Here is a 24,679-nt window from a genome sequence, read left to right as displayed (position 1 = left end):
TGAAATAGTGTTCCTAGGGAAAATTCTCATAAGTTGAAGTCATTGAGAAAACAGCTGCAATTGTTACTACGCTGAAATACATCTACCCTGCTGTACTGTGATCTGTCTTGCAATGTCTGTAGAAAAAATGCTACTATACAGCCTCCCCTTTCTGTACTTTAGACCTGCTTGGAGCCATAAGATCACTTTTCTTTACTGTTTAGTAAGTGTTTTCTAATGAAATGTACTGCTCTTATTATATAGGACTCAAAATCAGATCTAAATCACTATCCAGTAAAAGAAAATTATTAAGTTGGATATCTAAAGTTACTACCCAGAGGCTACTCTGTTACAGTATTTATAAATCTCTGAACAGTTAAGTATAATTGTCTTTCTGGATTTTGGGAAGAAAGCCAAATAGCAGCTTTAGTTACACTTGAAGAAAAATATTTTGTGTCGGGTCCTGTTCATCTAGTGGGTAAAACAACTAAAATTCCCACAATGAAAGACTCTGAAAGAAAATACAAGAAACATGGAAAAACTAAGCGGGAACAGCCAATAGATGCTACTTGAGGAAGAAAGGATGGAAAGGTCATAAGAATGAGGGAAAGGAAAATTACTGGAGCTCTCCCAACATAACTGCCAAGCTAGAGCCCATCTAGGACTCAGTGTTCCAGAGTGCTTGGAAAAGTGTTATGGCTAGGGAGCACACACACTTAACATTGATCTAATATTCTTTGGTGTTCTCTCCAAAACACTTCTTGATAAAATAAGCCCACTTCGTATTTGAGAAGACAGAATGGGAATCCAAAAGGATCAAGGGACAATAAAAACATATCTCAGTACTTGAGGGTGAATTTTTTTTCTTCACCAGAAATACACCTCTTTGCAAACCTTTCTAAGAAGATAATCAGTCAACATCTGTAAGTCAACATCTATCAGTCAACTGCAAGATAAAAAAAGGACTTTCCTTGTCACAAATAAGACATCTGACTGAGTTTATGAGTCATTTTGTGAAGAGGTTGGCCAAGCTCCAACTTTACAACACTTAGTATTTCAGAAGCTGAGATATCTTAATGAAAGCCATAGTTTGCTGCATCTTCAGCAGGATACACTTTGGCCTTTCTGTCCTTGAAATCTAGGTCTCCCAAAGACAAAAAAAATGGTCTGACGATTTCCAAATGCTTTTTCAGGACATAAAGACTGCACTTCTAAACTCTAGCAAGCCTAAGGAGTTGCCCAGTCAGCTTTGAAATGTTCAATGCAGGCAGCCATAGGAATGCTTTCAACATGAGAGTTTCAACAACATAGGTCCAATTTGGGTTTCTTGTTCTTTTTGAGAAGAATTACACGCTTCACGGAAAGGAAACTAGCAAATCCTTCCAGAACAGTTAGTAAGCTCTTCCTTCTAAGGAAGGTACCTTGTTTCCATTCACAGTTCTGTGTAGTCTTGTGTTTGGTCACATGTTCCTGATGACCATAGATTTGACAACTTAGATAGTTTGCTGTCATCTGCTCTGGGTACTTCAGGGTCCTTTGTAGCTCTGGTTCAGAATTTTTTTTTTTTTCTGTGCCTTGGAACTGTGAGCTATTTTGTTCTTCTTCAGGGGGTCAAGGCAGAGCACTATGGTTGGTTAATATGCAGCTCTGGCAGGATCAGTTAGGACTCAAGGCAGGCAGACCAGAGGACAAAAGTGTTGTTGCACTACTTATAGAAGGTTCAGATAATTAATGCTACCCAGTTCAAAAGCCTGGAAATATTTTAACATTATAAAGAGACCCTAGCAAGTCTTTGTTCCTGCATGAGAGCTGCTATGTGTGCATTAAGTTCATCATGAACTAGTAATGAGAAAATCCTTTGTTGACATAAACCAGATTAATTCAGTAGACTTTCTTTCAGAAGTTAACTTAATCCATTGGGAACTGGCAGCCCTATTGTTACAGAACTTTCCCTGTCAAGAAGCCTTGCCCACCCTCCTTTATCTCAGATTGCATCTGGGTTTAGTTCTTGGTGCAATGCTATGTCCCTAGTCAGAAAGAGCATGTTTAGATTGATACAGAAGATGAACTAGTGATTATATGCCTAGGACTGGAAGTGGCTTCAGTGATAAAGTTGGTGAGGAGAGTGAGGCTCTGGGGAAAAGGGAATGAAATACCCAAACTTGTGTATTTTTTTTCTGCTACCAACTTAGAAAAAAGGACCTATATACGTATGGCCCTGTACTTTAACATTGGTTAAGGATTATGGCTTGTCTGATGGTTAAATAAATTTGCTTTTTATGGTGCACTTCTTGTACTGGTGTCACCTTTTGTCTGATGCTGGAGTGAAATAATCACAGATAAACACTGGAAAGATCCTTGTGCATTCAATAACCTATAAATTAAATGACAGAAAACTTTTCTTTTTCAGAGGCATAAGAATAAATTATATATCAGGTTTTCATAAGATATTTCACTGCCTAGAAACTACAGAATTACACTGCCTTATTACTTAGAATAGCAAGGGTAATAGTACACTTTTAAATCCCTCACCAAAAATCTTGCAGCTTTGCCCGTATGTTTTGCAGGCTGTTCACATATTTTGTTTTGTTTCTCCTCTTTTCAACACCCTGTCTCAGGTCAACTGACATTCTTCCTCACATCCAGATTTTTTTAATGTCAGTGTTTCCTATCATCAGTAATAGGAGTCACATAAAAGAACAACATAGAACACTCTTTCAAGGGATGGTGTTGGTGAGAAATGTCTTAATTCAAAATCATACAGCCAGCTCTAGAAAAATTCAGATTGGCAATGCTTAAGGTTTATACCAGCTAATGTGTTAAGGCTAAGTATGTCAAATAATACACAAATATTTAAACAAAAGTAAAATGACAACTCGCTCTGTCAATAAAGGTACTTAATTGCCAGTAAGGAGCTGTGAGATGGTTCTAGTATGCTCCTTGTTGACCAGCAAAAGTTGAATCTCCTGAGTTTATAGAATTGTAATTATAGTTGTGCTCACAATACATTAAAGCTGCATTTCCTAGACAAAAATGTCACATTGCATATAACTTACAGTAAAGTTTGTGCTGTCTATTGATCTAATTGCTTCTGATAGTCTAACCACTGTATTCAAGGTCTTTCAATAAAATTTACTGTATGGAAAGCAATGCAACCAACTCAGGAGTTGTGAATACTGTAAGCAGAGAATTTACCAGGAAGATGATTATTTTCTGAAACAACTGGTATTAGAGGAACTTCCCGCCCTAGTCAGTGCTCCCAGTAAAATAGGCTGATGGTTATCTGCCTTATGCCCTGTTTACCCAGAAAATCTACAGAAAGAGTCACCTCTTTCTTACATGCGAACTGATACTTACCTGAGGAAATGTCCAAAATTTCTAAGTATGTGCTTTTCTGCATCAGCAACACTGAATAGGGCCAAATGGATTTGGACCATGGCCCCAGCCTACACTTCCGGACCTATAGGGGCAATACTGTAGCAGCAACCTGGATATTATAGAATCATACAACAATTCAGGCTGGATGGGTCTCTAGACTTCCTGCTCAAAGCGGGGTCAGCTATGATGTCAGATGAAGTTCTTCAGGGCTATATGCAGTCAGGTCTTGAATACCTCCAAGGATGGAGAGCAAAAAATTACAGGTGTTCATGTGGCGCACAAGACTGTTATATTTCTAGGTTTTTCCATCCTCATTGAGGGACTGCCTAAGATCCAGTGTACTCCCAGAGGCATGTTGGAAACATCACTAACTTCTAAGCAAGAGCAGAAGAAGGAGATTCTCTCAGACTGCCCATGCTCAAGAACAGGAAAGAAGGGAGGAAAGGAGTGAGACACAGTCTGTTTCTCGATGATTTTGATTATGTGTGTGATAGAAGATGGAGAGACCCACCAAAGTATAGGCAATGTAGTAAAAGTAGATGTTTGCTTTTGAGATACAAAATTTCAAATCCGAGGCCTAAATCAACAAAACAAGGAACCTCTATGCCTGTCTTACACTTCTGCAATTAATTTCCTAATCATGACTATAAGTTATCACAGTGTGAGCAAGTCAGTCTCACAAATTTTTAAGGGAAGAACTCCAAAATATTTGGGGTCATATTGCATCCAGGCCACAGATTTGAAACTTCTAACACCCATGGGATTGAAAAATCACTTCCTTACCTTTCTTCTCTAAATCTACTTGTTACCCAGAGAACTACCCAGCCTGACTTCGAAAATTTCTGATACAATTTAATTTGGGTATTAAATTCCAGTTTTATTGCTGATTCTAAGAATGAATTTTCCATGTTCAAGAAGTTTCTGTATTCAAAAAGTTACACTGTTGCCTCTGATTTTTTGATCATAATTCCTATTTCCTGTTTAGAGTGTGAAGAGGAAAAACTGAACTTAATCTTAGTTCTCACAGTCCTTGAGGGAAAACTGTGTCTGGGTCAGGCTCATGGGGAAATTGCAGACCAACACAGTATCCCTTCTACACCCACATTTATAGCAGGGCTAGATCCAGAGGAAATATTTACTGCAGCACTTAATAGGTTTATCAAAGGTAGGACTTCAGCTGCATAACCTGCAAGACCCTTCAGGGATGGGAAAATGATTTTTTTCTGCACTGATGGTCTTTGCCAGGGTGCTTATGATTGCTCTGCACAGGCATAGTTGGTGTAAAATAGCCTTTGGCTACCTATGAATCAGTCCCCTACTCTCAGCAAAGATGGAAGAATTTTGTTCAGTGTCCTTAAATGGAATGAGTACATGTCAAACTATGGGAATAAATCAGCTTTGAGTTAATTCTAAGTGGGTTTTGAGCAACAAGGCACAGGAACTGTAAAGACAATTCAAAATTCTTTTTCTGTTTATTTTACTTTTTGGCTTGTATTACTTAGCTCTTTTTCTCTGTGGTTGCAACATGATTTACATAAAAAAGAAATCTTGTTAGACAGTGGCTTCAGGTATTCCAAAGTGAGTATGAGTTAGCTTTGGCTACATAACAGCAACTGCCCTGGTTAGAAAGCCACAGAGCAGAGCAGGGTGAGAAAGCAATGTTTTTATTTATACTTTGAGGAAAATTTTAAATTGGCAAAGCTGATAGTTTGATGTTCATTCATTTTTCCTCTGCAAGACGTGCTTTGTGATGTAGCAGAGAAACTACGTGACTGTCCCTTTAAAAGCCGTCATACCAATCAGCAGGTTTAACTGTCAAGCAAGCTGATGTAGGGCTCTTTGAATTACTGAGTGAGGGATATTCTTCCTGCCAGGTCCTGTCCCCTGTAGGCACTGCAGAGAAGTATTATAGGGCAGTCCTTACCTTGGGAATTAGCCTGCAAGACCCCAATGCTGTCATCAAACTGCATAGATTTGATGTTGAGTGACGCCAAGATGCATTCCTTGTCCTGCAGCGAAGCATCATCAATATTATTCTGATTGGCTGACAGGATAACGCACATGTCGCAGAGGTTGATGTTGACAGCCCTTAAATCAGCCCGACTTAATGGCGTACCCTTCGGCACAGAGAAAAAAATGGGGGGGGGGGAAGAAAGGAAGGAAAGAAAGAAAGGAAAACAAATTAAAGATTGAGAAGGAGCTTTGGGAAATTATTTAACAAGTATCTTTTTTATGCTCTGACATTAAGCTGGTCTAACTATGTGCCAGGGAATAGGAGATGTGTGCTAATCTAAAGGGTAGTTGGTGCTGATGGCAGCATTTTAGGTTCAGTCTCAATACTCAGTCAAGCTATTACTAACAAACAAGAAACAGGAATAATGCCAGCATTCTACATCTCATCGGTGACTTGAAATTGTCTTGATTTAAGTTGCGATCGTGTGGCAACCTCTGGCTCTCTGTATATAGCAAGGGGTGTGTTTTAAATGTCTCTTTATCTACTACCAAGTCACAATGATCTTGGGCAAAGAAACAGCAATTTAAACAGGAAGGCATTATGTGTCCTACACACCTGAAATGCAATCAGGATAAAGCTATTTTTTTTCTACCTGAAGCAACACATGAAAAAGGTTAATCCCTTTCAATGCATGTTTATGGTACTTCTAGAAGGAAAACACACTTATCTTCAAAGTTGTGTGATTAAATCTTTGAAACAGAAACAAGATTTTACTTTAATTGGCACAGCTCATGCAGTGTTCCCTGCTTCCATAATTCTCAATTGGAGAATGCAATAATTAAAATGAAACGCTGTGGTAGTCCGTGGGCTTTTTTTCATAGTTAACACAACCGAGATGTGACACTTAACCCATTATGTTTTGTTTAAAATTAACACTTGCCTTTCACATCCGATGGTCCACATCTCTAGTTACAGAATATGAAGTCTATGTCAGGGGGCTGCAAAGTCCAGGAAAACTAAAGATTATTTTATGGAAACTAGATTTTGCTCTGCTGCCTCATATAGTTTGGTACCCAAAGACCCTAATGGTGATGAGGAGACTAAGCTGTCCCTTTGTCATGCAGTGACTTTCATAAAACCAAGTCGAGACCCTACTATTCCATCTCCTGATGACTCATGGTGAACATCTCCTGAACTCCACTGAGAATATTCAATGCAAAAGTGAATTTTAAATGAGCAAAGTGAACGCAGAGCTCAATTCTTATTCAGTGATTGCCATCTCCTTTCAGATACCAGCCTCACTATTCCACATCATTTTCAATAATTTGAGGCATGAAACCTTATGGAAAACAGTATATATCAAAGAGATATGATTTCATCATAGAGTACTAAAAAGTTAGGATATGATTATTCCTGCCACCTTAACTTTGCCCTTTGCATCTGTACTGTATACCAAGTAAAGCAGGATTCCTGTGGGCAAAAATACTACGCAATCATGTAATTAATTAAAGGCTTACTCCTGATGATTTTATGCAAAGGGACAGAATTAAGGCTGCCTGAGGATATTTAAAATTGGCATTTGCCTACTTTTTAAGAGTTTATTCAGCAGCTTAAATGCCTCTTTTAATACAGACTTTAAATGAATTTCCACTTTTTCTCTTTTTTTTTTTTAAATCAGAACAGATGTTTTTGTATTCAGCTGTAACCACATCCCCATCAGTTCTACCTCATGAACCAAAGCAGAGAGAAGCATTCACTTTGAGTGGCCTCCTTTTAACATATGATTCCTAACAGTATGATCTCAGAAACCTTAGTAGTCTTTTAAATTAGTATATTTAGATCAGAATGATGCTGATATTTTTCAGTTTATATCACCATTTTGAACCAGATAGGCTGGGGGAAAAAAAAAAAAGGAAGAAAGTAGTAATGAAGTCTGTGTGGTCTTCAGCACCCTTAATTACTGTGTAGGATACAATTCTTTTATATATTCTGTATTTTTAAAGGTGCATTAACTATCTAAGCCTTTTAACTTGAAATTAGTCCAAAACTATTCTAAATTTGGGTGCAAACTGATTGGAGAATGTAAAGGTGGCATACATTTCCTTAATGCATCTTCAGAATTCAGAATGAAAACTTTAAGAATACACATAGATGTACATTATATACTGGATAGTTTGGAAGGAGTAGATGGATTCTGTTCTGTTCCACAGTTCAACAGTATTATTAATTTAATTCTGATTCCTTAGTCTTCAGTCTTCACAGTGACTGGAATTAAAAGGGATTGGCAGGAAGGGAAGAATATTAACTGACCAAACCTGATATTGACACTATTTTTGTGACAGCAGAGAATCTTGTGACACCATCTGTTGTATCAGTTTACAGAAAAAAAGCCAAGGGCTAACACTAAAACTGCATTTACAGTAACAAAGACCTACAGCCTGAATTAATCAGAAAGTGAACGCAGTCTTTTAATTCTATAGCTGTTTTACCAATTATTCAGTTTAGTTTACATCCATAATTGATTTATTTATTTTTAAGTGCTGAAATGTAATTATTAATAACTGGTAAATTAATATTGTTTCATTCTCAGAAAAATATCCAAACTTTACTCTGTAATGTACAGAGCTTTCTCTTTCATACTTATACTGTGGGCTTGTTTCCCTCCTGCCTTCAGATCTGTGGGTCATTTATAGCTATAACCACCTAAGATCACTAGCTTGGGGGGCTTCATTTGTTTGTTCTGGAGCTCATGCTTCTACATTCTGGACACATAACTGAATGATGATGATACACAGGAGAAAAAGGACCTCTGAATCATGGTTTTAGTGGTTGTCCCTACTAAAATCAATAGGAGCTCTTCAGAGTTTTGCTGTACTTCCATGTGTGAGTTTGGCAGGAGTCTGAAGTGCTGTGGCAATATTCCTTATATAGTAGGTCAGCCTACAGGATTTTTTAATAAATACAGGTAGATATAATGTAGCTTACGTAACAATAATATTTTTCAAAGGTTTTGTGGGTATAAATACATAAATAATGTCATAAATAGCTACTGTCATTCTGTCAGGGAAATCACATCGGAACTGGCTACATATGGTGCACTACAGTCAATGTTTGATATATAACAGAGCTAACGTATTTGATAGCAGCTGAAATTCATCCGATGAGGATGATGAGGATCTGAACACAGCAGCAAATATCTTCTAATAAGGTCTCACAGGGCTCTGTTTTCATAGACACAGTAAAAGGAAAAATCTAAGTCCTCAGGCCTATAAGTAGACAAAAGTAAAAAAGCCTAAGATCAAAGTCAATACGAATCTGTCCAGTTGGTGTCCTAAATAACAAAGTATCAATAATATGGCTTTGGACTTACAGGCAAGATTGAAACCTTGGGGAAGTTATGCAGTGTCTCCCATTCCCTTCTCAGGTATTCAAGTGAACCCACAAACACAATGTGCTTGAGTTCATGGTAGTGAAAGTTGCTGGCTCGTAAAGGCATCACTAAATTTCTTAATCCAATCAAAGCAGATTTAACATCCCCAAATATGCAAACGACTACATGCCCACTTAAAACTGTCATCGCTGCTTCACTTCGAGTCTAAAAAACAAAACAAAACATAACATAAGACAAGGGAGAAATGAAACAAAGGAAAGCTTAAATCATATATTGAGTTTTAAACCAGGAAAAACACAACTGTCAATATTGTTCATACACAAAGACGTGGTTTGATAATAGCTGTTCAGAAGAAAAATTTGTTCTGTTTGCAAATGCTTCAGTGTTTTGGAAGACATTGTACTGGACCGCATTCTGGTCCTATATATATATGTATATATATATGTTTCCACACATGTGAATTAAGATTCTGCTTACAATCACAGTGCCATTGCTTCAGCTAGAAACAGAATTTGACCCACTATGCCTTTAGCCATAAGAAGGATTATAGAAAAAAGATGCAAAACCATGACTTAGCTGACAAATCACTAGTGTGTTTTTTTTCAGGACCAATTTGAAAAGGAAAATGTGAGTGCCTGTTGTCTTAGCAGGGCTTTGTGGTATTACACATCTTGTGAAATGAGGACCATATTCTCTTAGAGTCAAAGCTCTTATTTTAGAACAAGCTGCTGCTACCCTGAGAAGCAATCAAAGAATGCTTTACATTGTTCTGTTTTACAATGGATGTCCACCATACTCCATGGAGCTTCTCTCAGTAAGAAAAAAATAGCATGCAAGATCATGACTAATGCTAACTTTTCAGGCCCACTGGACTTCCTTGAGTATTTGAAAAGACAGAATGAAAAAAGTCTTATGGAGAACATTTGAATGGTATTCCAAATTATCTTCTTGTTTCAGTGATAAGAATAAATTTTTGCACTAATTTTGTCAGTGGTAATGTCAGTTGAGCAGGCAACTCAAACACCAAGATGACTAAATAAAGTCATCAGGAAAAAATTACCTTCATTTCTTGAGCCAATCATAGCATTATTGCACTGCATCAAGTAGCTGCAGATTCACTGATATTATATTGCCAACAAGTTGTACACTCTGTACCATTACATAAGAAAACTTGCCAAATAATAAAACCAAGACAATGGTGAACTGCAAAGTTTTCGCCTCACTTATGCATAGTTAATGTCCTTTTTCTAAATTATGGAAGCATGACAATGTGCAATACAGGTTAGAATATTCAGCAGAGGAGTTCATGATGTAGGAAGAGTAGGAACTCTGAGTAGAAGATTTCTGATCAGTTAAAAAAATGAGCTTTCAGTTTCTCTGGGGCCACTACACTGATTTTCATAAAACTCTACAAAGACAGTAGTCTTGGCCCTTCAAACAGCAGACGACAAGAGTGAATGCTCAAGTGCAGCACATAAGTTGTCCCATGCCTCTGCCTATGGGTCTGAAACACTCAGACTTTACAAGACAGAGACTGAGTCGTGAAAGAAACTACATAAAAAATGTCATTCTATAGTCATTGGTATGTATGTAGCCACGTACATTTGACTGTATGTCAAAGTGAGTTCTTACTACCTGATACTGCAGGAGTCTGTCAGACCTTGGGCATAAAAATTAATTCTTTTCTGATTGAGGCATCATCAAGTATCAATTAGAAGGCAACTGGGGGAAATCCCGTCATCTTCAAATTATGTACTAATTTGTACTTGTGTAGTCTCTAAGGACAACATTAAATTTGCATAGTTATGATGGTAAACATAAATTGTGGACAGTAAGTTTGAAAAGGTGTAGGAAAGCATTTTGCTGGTAGTGTCTTTATTGGTGATGATGCATGAAGCAGAAAGAACCAGGCGAGACTTACAGTTCACAGGCTAGTAGAGGGAAAAACTGACATGGCATCACCAAGAGAGTTGAAAAATTAGGCACTCCACAATGCCACTTTTGGAGCAACACTTTCCAAAGTGGGACAGCATGTAAAGGTCGTCTGCTAAAATGTGTTTAGAACATGAAAGCAGATTTCTCTCTCTGTCTATTACAAAGTATTGTATAGCAGGGCTGCCTCTCCTTGCCTGCTCAATACATATAAATGCATATATTTAAAGCTGCTCAGCCAAACTGTCTTACAGCCCAGTCTCTAGAATTTGGAATTTACTTGGTCAACTGTTTAAACACCAATATTACTATTCCAGGCAATGGCATGGTTATTACAGGAACCCCGAAGGAGAAATAGAGACAAGCTTTTAACCCCTGATTGCTAGAATAAAGTGGGGCTGTCACCATCATCAGCTACACCACGCCACAGCGCAAGAAAATCTAAGTAAGCAGGCTCAGGAAAAGCTTTATGAAGTGCGACAAAGTGAAGATCCACTAGGGAGTTCATTTCAAATATCATCAGTTTTGCATATGAGATCTGGAGTTAGTTACTTGTTACTCTTAGGTATGAGTACATGAACACAAGTGGCACAAACTTTCACCGAACAAAATAGACTGTGATAGGCCTTCTAATTATTTTTAATGACTTGAGTCAGTTTGGTGGTTTCCCCAGTTAAACAAACAAAACAAACATAGACTAGGCTCACTGCAACATGCTAGAGAGGCAGAGTAGTAGTACTACTTACTCTGGCCTATTTAGGCATCTTGAAATGTTGGAAATTGAGAGAGAAGTTCTAAGAGAGCAAAATTCACATAAATAAATGAGAATGCAAAGCAACATTTGCCCATATTAGAACCATTACTGCCTTGTGTAAAGAGATAAATGGAGTATGTAAACACTTCAATATTTCCAGTCTCCATTCTCTAAAGATTTAAGCTCAATATGCAAATTTCAGCTTATGAAAAAAGAAATTATCTATTTTGGACCAATTTTTATTGTTGCACTTGGCATACAGATTTATATAATCATAATTCTTGGACCAAAATGCTAGCTTTGATTACATCACACAGTTTTCCAATTTCAATATACTGGATTTAATAATAGTAGCAATTCATTTATTAATCCATTAGACATCAGTTTGATGGTTCAAGTAATCTCTTTTCAAATACAGCTTATCATCAATACCTACCAAAATGACCTTTTCAATGTCCTTGGCTGGACACCAATGAAACATCCCTGTAGAGTCATATTTTTTCACATTGGCATCCATATTGTCAATCTGCTCATTGCCAGGAATTAACAAGGGGTCATGCCTGGGGAAAAACAAGTTGAGGACAACATAAGTGGAAAACATTATGAATTATGGATGGAAAGATATCCCAAGAGCTGTGTACAAAGAGGGGTAAAAGTAAAAAAAATGAAATGTATTTACACTTTAACATGATTTCAATGCAGGCACTTTTAAACAAAAGCTGAAAATAATTTTTTTGAAAAGCTGTTTTTTAAGCTTTGGGCACAGTTCTGAGGATTTTATATACTTTTTCTACACCACCAACAATTTAATTTTGAACAGGACTTTCTGACACCATCACATCTATAAAAGTTGTGGTTTTTTTTCTTTACAGTGCCACCTCTCCAAAACAAATACCAGAGTTGCTATTAGCATCTGCAATGAAGTAGAATGGATAAGAACAGAGCCCCATGCTGACTGACTGGCATAAGTATGGAAAGCCAATTACTTGCTTTTACCACATATAACTTCTGACGTGATGCTCTTCACAGTAAAAGCTTTAACAGGCTGCATTTTAAATATTTTAGCAATTTGCCCAATCATATTTTGCTTTCCCAAACTGAAGCCCTTTAAAGATTCAAAAGTATGTCATTCTTGAGCAGACTGCCTAACAAATGCCCATATCTAGAATACATGATTTTAATACCAAACAACAATGTCCATTTTCTCTGACAACTCTACCTGTGATAACCTTCCAAGTCTTTTTGCAGTAAGATGTTAAAACACAAGGCTTCTCAAAGGAGAAGCGAATAAAAGACAATTTTATAAACTTGCTCTCTAGCAATACAGTTACATGTAAGCACAGACACATACAGTTCTTTAATTCATATGCTAAAATCAAACATTAAGCTAAGTACTAAGTGACTCCAGCACTCTCAGATGCCAGTGAGGACCCCTAGGTGATTAAATTATACAATAGCATTAGAATGAGGACTACATTAACAAGGCACATGGCAAACTGACCCTACAATCTTAAATTATAGGAAGGGGCAACACTTTATCTGGCAAAACTAGTCTTTACTTAAGCTTTTTGTCATGAATTCTTGAAATATCCTGATACAGAATTGTAACATTTCAAAGAAGAAAATATTTGCAATGTAAGAATATGTTAAGTACTCTGAGACCAGCAGCCAAATTTTAAAGCAGTTTGCCTTTTGAAGCCTGTTAAAGAAATGCCCATATTGGTTAAACTCTCAAAGCTGGGAACTTTTCTACTTTTAAAACATGGAGCCAGAAGACTGTGGCAAGAACGTCTCTTCTGCATTGTCTGCTAAAGTAGACTTTGTGTATAATATAGGTTAATTTACCCTGAATATAGTATGGTAAGTTACCATACTTAAAACAGTTATGCTTGCATGCTTAAGAAAGGTATAATCTCTAATTACATTATGGTGATTAATTTGCATAATTTTATAGCCACTGATTATATATCCATTGAAATCAGTGGAAAATTCTCATTCATTTCACTCAAACAAGCTTAACTCCATAGAAAGCAGCTTAAAAGAGCCTGAGAAACTATTAATACGATGTTTCATTTAAACCATTTTAGAAAAAGCAATGCACTACATGGCAAAGGCATAAATGAGTCTCATCTGGAAAAAAAAGAAACACTGTATTTTCAAAGTTTTTTAGATTCACTTAACAGAGATACAGTTCAGTGCATTTCACTATCTACCCACTGGCAGCAGAGGAGTCTCTAGGGGAGTTTCTGACCCTAGTTCAGGTTTAATTTACCTCAATACTAGAATTTCTAGTTGTCTTAGGTTCAAACAGAAGTGTGCTATGAAAGGGAAGAAGAATGTGAATCATCAGACATAACTCCCTGTTGAAGTTCTCAGTAACAAATTGTGGTGTGTGGGGTTTTTTTGCTTTTGTTTGTTTGTTTTAATCAATACATGCATTTATTTGCAATATGATGAAGTTTTTGGATCCTCTGCTTCACTGCTTGGAGTACAGCAAGGGAGAGGCTTCAAAGAAGCAAACACGATGCAACACACAACAAGAAGTTATGCTGTTAGATATTACTGCATGAGTTCAGGAGACTAGATTATTACCTTAGAAGGAAACCATGAGAAGCTTAGCTATGCTGTGTGTTTTGGAATCTACAGGTGTTTTACATATAAGTGTGTTTATTAAATTAAAATCTTCTGGGCTACGCTATTATTTCAATCTCTATGTGAACAATTTTTCATTCTCAGTAAAGCAATCTCCAAAGATGTCTATGGAGGTTGAAAACTGTTTACTGCTTTGTCCTCAGATGTTAGATGATACGCTGGCTTATGTACTTAAAAACTAATCTTTGGATTTATTATTTTTTTTTTAAACGATCATTTTAAGAAGTAATACAATAATGAAATAGTATTACTACTTTGGACATCTATCATCTTGTTAATCCGATGATCTAAACCCATTTTGCAAACACTGAAAATTAATTAAGACAGACACACAGAGGCCAAGTCTGTCTAATCTGCCTAAGGGGTTTGGACACCCTCTTCCCACTAAAATTTACATTACACAAAGCATTACAGTTGTTGGCTTTACAGCCAAATCATGTACTGAATGTTTCTAGAGTCTCTTTGCCCCATTCATCCTTGGAGATGGCCCTGTCAAGCCATGCTTAAGTCACATTGGCCGGTTACTGTGGAAATGCTTGTATTAGTGCTGCAGCTGTTATGTTCTCCAGGGCTGTAAAGTCATCCACTTGAAAAATTCAAATTATAGGAAGAAAACCACCTCTTATCAATTAAAATCTATAGTGTTTGTTTTAATTGAGATGTTGGCTTTTATGATTTGTAATAACCAAAGCATTTGATAATTCCAGCTAGAAAGAGACAGGTTTGTACAGCATGCATAGGAGAAAAGGAGCAAAACTTAAATTTCCTTCATCCACAACCCCAGTTTAAAAATAGCTTCTCTGGTTCTTTGGCAGATATTACATACGCATGACTTAAAATGAAGAGCAAAATACCCTCTTTTCAAGGTTTTGAATAGCATATAATGCCACTTATGATCAATTAAACTTGAAAACGATCCTAAATGCCACGCTACAGCTGCAACCCCAAAAAGCCTGCCTGGAAGACAATAGCCTAAAGCAAAACCATAAATCCCACTTCCAACAAACCTATTGCAAGGAAGTTACTATTACATTTTAAAGAGCGCTGCTTTCCTAGCACATATTTATTATTACTGTAAACTTATTTACTTGGAGTTTTTGAATCTGAATCTCCTGAGCAAAGAATGTGGAGGGATAAAACAGAAAAGACCATACGAGGCTAAATGGCTGCCTCATTAAATTACTATTGTTTAGCATATCCGTGTATTCTGCCACCTTTGTTTTAACCTTCTTGCTGTCACTCACATGCAATTGAGCATTAGAACAACATACCCTCATTGATCTGCAGTGAAACTGCCCATATGTTGAGCACAGGGAAGAAGAGTATGATATGATCAGTAGGGACCGCGGTGTTATTTGAAAATAATTTGTAATTTGTTGATCTTTGCGTATCAGTAAAATAATGTCTTGACTTTTTATTCTGTCCCCCCAATAAAATTCCCCTTCTATCAAATCAATAACAAAACACACCTGAAAACACAATTGCCCTTTAACTTGTGTTTGTTAAAGTCTCCAATTATGCCTTTCTCAGGTAGATATAATATATCTAGATTTTGCCAACAGAAAGATGTTTAACAATCTCCTGCTGAAGATTCAGGATCTTGAAACTCATCTTGTGTGTGGTCTAAGAATTCTGAGTTTTCCTACCTGATTTTGTATGTAGCTGTGAGTTTGCGAGTGTATGCACACACACATACTCAATTTTAGGAGGAAGGAGTGGGTTTGCTGAAGGTAAGATACAAACTGAAGACACACTAGAGAACATCTCGTGCCTTTGAAATTTCTCCTACAACTATCCTAACAAATTGTGGCAATTAACATGCTGTTAGTGTTAGATGTATGCAGCCAGTGCAGGTGCTAATAACTGAAAAAGCATTTAGAGCTTTTACACCCTGGTTGAATATTTCATGATGTGCTGCATGTTTCACTATTTACTCAGTGGGCCTCTGTCACTTCAATCTTCTCTGACTGCTTTGACTGGTGCTATAAAGCTCAACCAAGACAGAGTGACAGCTTGTCACAGGCAAACTCCACTGATTCCAGCAGCTCGCTGGGACTAGCTTTGAAGGTTGTCACGACATTCTGATGGAATTCAGCAAATGTTTTGTGACTAATACACCCAATATTTGTCGGCTACCATTAGCCATTCCCCGTGACCCTCTGCAGTCTGTGTGGATGGCATTAAGTTGTAATGAGAATTTGTTGCCTATGTGTGTTACACCAATGACACTCTCTTACTGATCTTTCCTTTCACTGGTTAATCAGCAATGAAATTGGTAAGGATTCAGTGCCCAGACACACGGGGCTTTAGGGAAGAAAACCCAACGTGACAAGAGAAAGCAAGCCTACAGTTTACTGTTAAATGCTTTCATTGTAATGTTCAGTAGCTATCCTAATATTGGCTACAATCTCACACTTTTTTCCTAAATCTACAAAGAAGATTTAGGAAAACTAGTAAATACAGTGGTTGGTACCTAGTGCTCTGTGCTTGCTTATGGGCTGAATTACAGTGCCAGAAATACCAACAATTCTCCTTCCTTCCCTCTTGCTCTGCCCAGATGTCGCTGAAGTTCTTTTTATCCTCAGAAGCCTTACTGAAGAGTTCACGTTAATTTATCAAGACTACAAAGGACATTGATATAGAGCTGTTTACTTTAAGAATCTTGCTCATTCAAGTATCTTGATACCACAGGACTTGCTCAGAATATGCTTCTGAAGTACGTATCCTCTCACACAGAAAAGTAACAAAATAGTTAATATTAGGCTTTTGTACGAGCAATTTAATGAGGGGGGGAGAAGGCACAAAGCCAATGTATCTTCTGGTTTTAATATTTTCCATTTATATTTTCTCAGGCAGCAGAACTAGCAATCTTTGAGGGGTAGGAGAATGTACTTGAAAAAATAATTTTGCCTTTGTAAAAAAATAAACCCACAGTTAAGTGGCATCATAAAATATAGGAGTGTTTTTTGCAAGTTAAATGAAATGTGTAGCCTTTATACCTTATGATAAAAGCTACCACTTTCACCAGTCGAAGTTTATAAGAATATGTTATTTTCTTTAAACCTGGTTTAAAGCTAAAGAGTTTTTTCTTTCCATTGCCTTGATCTGCGTGGATCTTCTGTTATCCTGAACTTTATAAAAAAGCCTGTTGATTTTTTCTGCTGGAAAATTATCCTTTTCTTTCCTAACACTGCTCTCTCATCTCAAAATATTTGTGCAAGATTTCACAGTACTCTAAAAAAAAAAAAATAATCTGAAACTCTTCTTATTCCCATGGTTTGTAACAAAACTACCAACAATGGCAAGAGTCAGAGGGCTAGCATATGCTACCCCTATCATTCAAACCTTTTCATTCTATAATCTGGTTAAAAACAGGCCTAAGAAAACAGTGAGTACTGAGCTACTCCTGTTGCTCATGTTGGTTGTAGTGAACTTGTAAAACAGAATCAGGAAGTGAAATGTGCTGTTAAATACCTGCTGTGTTGCAGCTTAGTTATCATTGATTATCAGCACTGCATGAAGTTAGCCTTGTAAATCCTTAACAAAGGATATAAATTTTAGAGTACATGATCCAAATCTCCAAGACTGAGGGACATCAATATAAACTATGATAAGGGTTAATCAGTGAGTTTCACCTCAACAAACCTTACCTTACCTTCACGCCTCGTTTAGGGGAGTCATAGAAAATGATCAGATTGAACTTATATTACCAGTTTTTGGTCAAGAAATGTTCCCTTCTAGACTCCCATCACTTTTTTTTTTTTTGGTTCCTATGAGAAAGCTCACAGTTTAAGCTCATGGAAGAACAGAACTACAATGGCAGGGGCAATATAAACCCATCCTGAGTGGCACTAGCAAAAATGTTTGTGTACATTTGAGTGTATGTAACTGGGTGGGTGGATGAGGAGATAAATGTGCACAGCCATCGTTCAGATACTTAGAATATTATATCCAACTTCAGGAAAAAAGACAGGAGGATTCCCCTTCAACTTCAGATCAGTAATCTCATTAGGTTTCTAGAAGCATATGCCAAAAAGCTCCCTTTTTTCTGTATCACTTAACTGGGTCTTGACAGTCCCTGAGCAGGTTTTATGGTTTGGTTGGGAACTATTTTAGATCCTTGATCAAGAAAAATCTGCAGGCTTATGAAATTCTCCTTGGCAACACACTGAAAAGACAGCGTCCTCTGTCTGATGCCTCTGATTCTTATGTGATCAGGGACACTAATGATAATGACCCTTTGCTGAGTATGCTACTTGTCTAGAGGCCCATGTCAACTACACCACTACATTCAAAGTGGACAGGGACAAACTATTTGTTTGCTCTTCAGGCCCCTTGGGCCCTGTCACATGCTATTTGTTCTTGCATTAGGAGGTAGTTTGACTCAGCTGGGCTGACATTTCCTTCAAGTCAGTGCATTCCACTCGTGCAGTAGCAGCTACCAAAGCATTAAGTGCAGACTTGAGCCCCAGCAACAATCCTTTTAAATGGCTTTTTTGATTCATATCCAGGGCTTTTCAGATTTTTACTGGTAATTCTGGAATCCAAAATGACACATTTTTTGTAAAGCTAGATTTGCTATTTGATATTTGGGTGACATAGACTCTTCATATTTATTGTGGCTGTTCATTGATAACATGCACCAAAACCTGTGACTGTGAGATGATGAACAGGTGACAATGTCACTGCATGACACCAGAGGCGTCAAATGGTTCTACATTTCTTCCCCATCTCATGAAACAGAAGACCTGATGTGTGATTAATTTGCTACTCACAGATTTCCTTCCACTTTCTATTTTAATTTTACTTTTTATTGTAATAGGATGACCTTGTGTTCACATGTCCACAGGAGAAGTATCCATTTCTTCCTGTTAGAGTTTAAGTTCTTTTTAAATAATACCCATGTTCTTTTTAGCTTAATGAGACAGACTTCTGTTGATGTAAAACAGATATAAAGAACTATGACATTGCAGAGTATTTTTCTCGTTAATTTGCATTTGTAGCTATAGTTGGAATTCGAAGGATTTGTTTCCGATTGGTTAGATTCTTTCAGTATTGCATCACTGATTCTGCTCATGTTATTTGATGGGAATGCAGGATTCAGTTAGAACAGTGACTTTCTAGACAGTTTGCGTTGTATACAAAGAACATCTGTATGCCTACCATCTATTTGTTTCCAGTTAGTAATTTATTGGCATTTAAAGACTCTAACATAAAAAAGATGACATGGAAAAAATGTCTTCAATCTAACCATCTATCATCTATTTATCTATCTATCTATCTATCTATCTATCCATCCATCCATCCAGATCTTATTTATTAATACAGTTTTCTACTTTTGTGTGAGTAGATCTCAGAAATTCCCACTTTCTGACTAGGTCTAAATAAGCACCTGTCAGACCTCTTGTCACAATGTCCCAGGGAATACTTATGATCTAGCTTCTGTCCTCTGTTCTACTCCAGTGGCAGTAGAAGTCAAAGTTTTATCTCATGGCATAATACCCTCTTCCCTGATTTGATTGAGTCCCTGTGGAAATCTAAAATCTACACAGCATTTTCAACATTATCTTAAATGCAGGTCTGCTCAGAAAGTGATTCTGAAGTCACAAGTCTGATTACAATTTATAAATGAACTTTTCACATATTACTCCTTTACATGCTCTAGACTTTTTGTCCTCCAAGCCCCCTCAAGATCCAGGATCAAAGCTGAAGAAAAGTCTGCAAAATAGCCAGCTGTTTCTGTGGGAGGGACAGGGTTGAAGATGGTTTTGAAAAGGAGCTTTTAAAGTAAATTTAGGAAAAATATTGCAAAGATAAATATCAGCTACAGACATGGCAGTGCTTTAGCTGATTTACCTCTTGTTTACTTTTAGCTGACATACACTAAAGATTTCTGGGCAGGAAAGCAAGTACCTGTCACCTTAGGTAATTTACGAGGATACAAAATAGCAGATAATTCAGCCCACCTTTGTTTATCAGAAAGGAGAGAAGTGTTTGGTCATTACGCACAAAGCTTAACAGAGTTCTCTTCTGATTCAATCCACTTTCTCCTGTTTAGCACTTTGAACCAAAGTTAAGTCAGTGTAGATAAAGGGTAAGAAAAAGAGATGGTTTGGTCTGGCGAGAGACTGAGGGTGCCAACACAGGGCTGGTGAATAAATTTAGCAGCAAGAGAGAAGAGGAAGAATATAATGTCTGGATTTGGAAGCCTGGCAAGTTCTCCAGTCACTGCTCGACCTGTATTTAGCAATTCTGATGTGCTACTGAGCAGACAGCTCAGGCTCAGGACGACTACTCTCCCTCAGTCCCTCTTCAGCAGGCAATGAAAGCAAGCTCCACTTTGAAAATCTTCCCCCATCATGCAAACTGACACAGGCATGCTTTTCAAAAACCCACAGCCAATCTGTTGATCATTACTTATTTACAAAGGCCTTCGGGCAGAAAGTCCTGTAAAAACCATACTTGATACGGTATACACTAGCTTTTTCTGCTTGTGGAAAAAAGTACCCCTAAGGCTACCTCAAACCATCACTTTCTATTGCACATAAAATGTACCGTGTAACACTAAAGTATTTAATATATATGGTATAATATATCTACAGGAAAGGCATTTGTGTAGAAGTATGTTACCCTGTATTTGGTAATTTGATGTTTTGCTGAAGGCTATGACTTGAAAAAGCCTGCACCTAGTACAGAGGACCTGTCATCTCAGTACCCAAGAGCCAATAGAATAAAGAAGTACCCTTAAGCAGCAAAACTTTGACATAGCTTTGAAGCATATGAAAACAGTATAACTCCCCAGAATTATTATTACTCAAGATCAAAGAAATGAGGCATACTTTACATAGCAAACAGGGACAGTGGGCTCAGCTCCAAATGTTTCAGCTCTTTTCCTCTCTTATTTTTATTTCTACTTCCCCAAAATTAGGATTTGGTGAGGGGGAAAAATCCCCCACATGTATAAAACTTTAAGTGATTAAAACTATTAGTACCAGATAAGAAGACTATCCAAACATAAGTAAATTGAAAACGATGCTAGCATGACAACTGGCACTATGAAAATCAGAAGCTTGCCCATATGTTCATTTTATTCTTCCTCATAGACTGTAAACAAGCATGTAAATCAGTGTCATATGGGCAAGGCTGAGCTAACAGGAAGGCAGAGAAGTTTTAATGATACATTTAACAGAAATAGATGGTCAGTAGGAAAAAAAGACATAGCTGGGTGCATTTTCCTGTGTGAATCAATCTCACTTTTGGTTCTGTAGTCTAAAGAGAGATGAAAACAACTTGTAGAAGTTATGTCCTTGAATATGCCCTATATTGTAGTAACAAGAAATAAATATAGATGCTTCTGTAACTGTCCAAAGAAAACTTCCAGTCTACTGACTGAAATATAAAGAGGAATATTACCTAGCTGTACCCAGAATCATTAAAGGAACAAAATAATTGTCAACATACAAGAAAAGTAACGAGTGATTTTATATATAGAACTAATTTATATTCATATTATTTTTTTCACATAAGCTCTGTGACTGCAGAGCAGTTACTGATATACACACACCTAAACTGCATGAATGTGTCTGTTTATATTTGCAAATAAATTTACATTTTTATATACATATACATGCAGTGGAAAACCTTTGCTATGATATTTAGTGCTGGATGCAATTATGGATTCAGGTTCTAGCCTGGCTACTGTAGATACAGAAAACCAGAGCAGGGGAAGCCTCCATGTAGAAAACTCCAGGTTTGCCATCTGATCCTGTTTTGACTGACTTGAACAGGCAAAAGGTGATGCGCAGTGAGACAGAAATGAAATGCCATATTATTTTAGTAGGTTCCAATTTCTTGTTGCAGTTCTAGTTTTAACCAATGTCTTAGAGGTAATTTGTCCTATGGAAGGAAACTACATAGTTTTGTAAAGGAATACTGGTGTAAAATAATGTACACACATCAACAGGGGAAAAATATCACTAACAAGATGATGTTTTCATCACCCACTTTTAGAGTACATACTACCCTTTTAAAAATCCCTGTATTTCATAATTAATGTGCTTTTAGCCTGAGTAAAACTGCATTAGTTTTGAACTTTGCTTTGGCAAGTACATAGATTATTAGACTTTTTTTATCAGTCTAAATCAATTAACAGAAATTTGATTTCAATCGACAGGATAAAAGGAAGGTAATATTCAGGTTCATTTTTGATTGTGATGATACATCTCACATATGGCCTTAAGTACAGAAAACAGTACTCAGAGGGAATCCAACAAAAAGAGAATTGCCTGAGGCAAACTAACCACATGAGTTCCCCTGATTGGTTAGTGCTATCATTAGTGCCACTGCTGTTTAAGAACTACACACGGACAGGACAGGGTGACAGCTAAGACTTTAAAGCCTATGTATTTTTCAAACAGCTTTTCAAACTGTTTTTCATGACAGAATTTTTTTCAGCTCTATCATTAACTGCTGACAAGCTGACAGAATAAATACTTCAGCCTTTCAGAAACCATCTAACAACCTTTTTTTTCCACTCCCTCCCCTTATTTTTGATGTGGGGGGGAGGAGAAGAGGAAGGAAGAAAGAAAGGAGATGAAGATATGAGTTTCTTACAGTCTTACCTCATCAATTTGGGTGAGGAGTTGGGTGAGTTTCGCATGCCTCCATTTCGCTGCTTTTTTTTGGGTGATAGTGTTGACGGCTGCTCATCTTCAACTGGAAATATAAGGAACTCATGAGATTAAGTACTGCTCTAAGTGCAATATGATATACAAGTGAAGTAGCAAAGAACACACACTCTATGTCCATTCACGCACTGATACTTCTTTGCTAACATAGGCTCAACGGTAATAAAAATCAAATACATGTTAGTCAAAGAGATTGGTTTGAAGGAGAAGCAGAGAAGAATACCAGGTTTTTGAACATAGGCGTTCAAATTGGTTTCATACTTCAAAAACAAAGGGGGAAACCACATTCGGGTTATTCTTAGAGTTATTTTCAGTTAATCTGCACTACAAAAAAGTAGAATTAGTGCTCTGCTATATTCCCAGAAAGATGAAGTACTATTTGCAATACCAACATAACAGCTGCCAGCCTGCATTTGCTAATGAACTAGACACCAGTTGGTTCTTGCTCCTCACATGCCAAACAACAGAGTCTTCATGAAGAGATGTAAAATATTCAATGCCTTGATGTTCAATGATTCAGTTAGTTGGGAATGTGAACGCAGTCTGCCATTGTGCGCAGATCTCCAGCACAAGTCAGACCTTATCGCTCTACCCTTCTCACAAAAGGGAGTTTTAACAGGAGTGAACAGAATGAGGTTGAATGAAAGTAGGAAGACAATACCTGTATAACAGAGGATGCATGTGTTATGCAATCTTTTAATGAGGATGAGGTGCATTTTCAATGACAGATCAATCTCCAGATGTAAAATCTCTTGCAGTTTTGCCAGTCATAAACTACTCTCAGATAACCTATGCCACAATACATATTGCTTAAACAAGTGCAGCTTCTTAATAATGTATCTACTAAAATTAACCATCATCTTCACTGTTTCAGTATTGTTACTGCACTTGATAATCTGCGCATAAGGTTTACATGTGCTATCAAGTGGAATTACGCCTGCTTTCTCAAATTCGCACTAATGCTGAATTACTTTAATATAAAGAAGGAAAAATACACTTTTTTTCCCCACCCTATTGTTAACTGAAAAATTAACTAGAAGATAATAAAACTGAAGCCTAGGAAGCTGTTACTTTAAAGCTAAAAGGAAAGAAATTAGTAGTAGTAGTAGTAGCCGTATTAAAAGAGCTTAATACACACTAGCAGTGCATAAGCAAAGGCTCGGGAAAAAACTCTATATGCAATTAACTACATAGGAACAACAACAAAATCTGGATATATGTCACCTGCCCTAGACTTATCTGGGAACAAATGAAGCAATAGCCTTCTGCTACAACCCTCTTCTGGCACTATTTTATTACAGACTGCGTTCTGGCCTGTCATGTCTGCTGGTTTGCCCAAGTCTGCTATTGAACTTCATTTTGCCTTGGTCAAGACTGAAGGACTTGGCCCTGAAAAGACAGATGCGCTGCCTTTGTAAATGATCTGGCATCACCTAACACACCAAGGGAATCAAATTAAAAAAAAAAAAAAAAAAAAGCATTGCAAAAGAAAATATATGAACAAACAAAAAGCTAATCCCAAAATAAATGCCCCAACAACTGGTGTAAAAGGTAATACTCAGATTACTCAGATCACTCACATCAGAGTAATGACTGCCTAATAATGATTTCTTTCAATAACTTTCTCTTCTTATCAGACAGTACCCCCAAAGACAAAGCAATAAGTACCATTCTTTCTTTGGCTGTGAGATAAATAAGCCCATAGAAAGCTCTCAAAAATATACAAATTGAAATCTTTTTTCTGTGACAGTTCATTTGGATTAAGCTAGATCACTTCAGTATTTAGTTATTTGTAACATGAAGTGAATATGCACAGAATTATTTTGTTAGTAATGTAGGGGTTTTTTTCTAGTTATGCCGAAGTGTAAGTATTTGTGAATTTCAGAACACCCTCTGCAAATCAGTCTCTTGGAAACGGCCAAGTCTTGATTTAAACTTGTCTATCAAAAAGT

At 37.1% G+C, this 24,679-nt stretch overlaps 1 protein-coding gene across 34 annotated transcripts in view; it reads right to left on the bottom strand.

Annotated features, from left to right (window-relative positions):
- Positions 1-24,679, bottom strand: part of KCNMA1 (potassium calcium-activated channel subfamily M alpha 1) — a 476,353-nt gene that overhangs the window by 47,502 nt on the left and 404,172 nt on the right. For all 34 annotated transcript variants that reach the window (XM_071811786.1, XM_071811785.1, XM_071811784.1 and 31 more), the window contains 4 exons: positions 22,662-22,755; positions 11,825-11,948; positions 8,682-8,906; positions 5,282-5,474 (listed from right to left, as the gene is read on the bottom strand). In XM_071811786.1, coding sequence (XP_071667887.1) covers positions 5,282-5,474; positions 8,682-8,906; positions 11,825-11,948; positions 22,662-22,755 — 636 coding nt within the window. The remainder of the gene's footprint in view (positions 1-5,281; positions 5,475-8,681; positions 8,907-11,824; positions 11,949-22,661; positions 22,756-24,679) is intronic.

This window comes from Patagioenas fasciata, chromosome 8 (assembly GCF_037038585.1).
Source record: "Patagioenas fasciata isolate bPatFas1 chromosome 8, bPatFas1.hap1, whole genome shotgun sequence".
Taxonomy (NCBI): domain Eukaryota; kingdom Metazoa; phylum Chordata; class Aves; order Columbiformes; family Columbidae; genus Patagioenas; species Patagioenas fasciata.
Note: the sequence above shows the minus strand (reverse complement) of the source record. Positions and strands in the feature narration are given on the sequence as shown.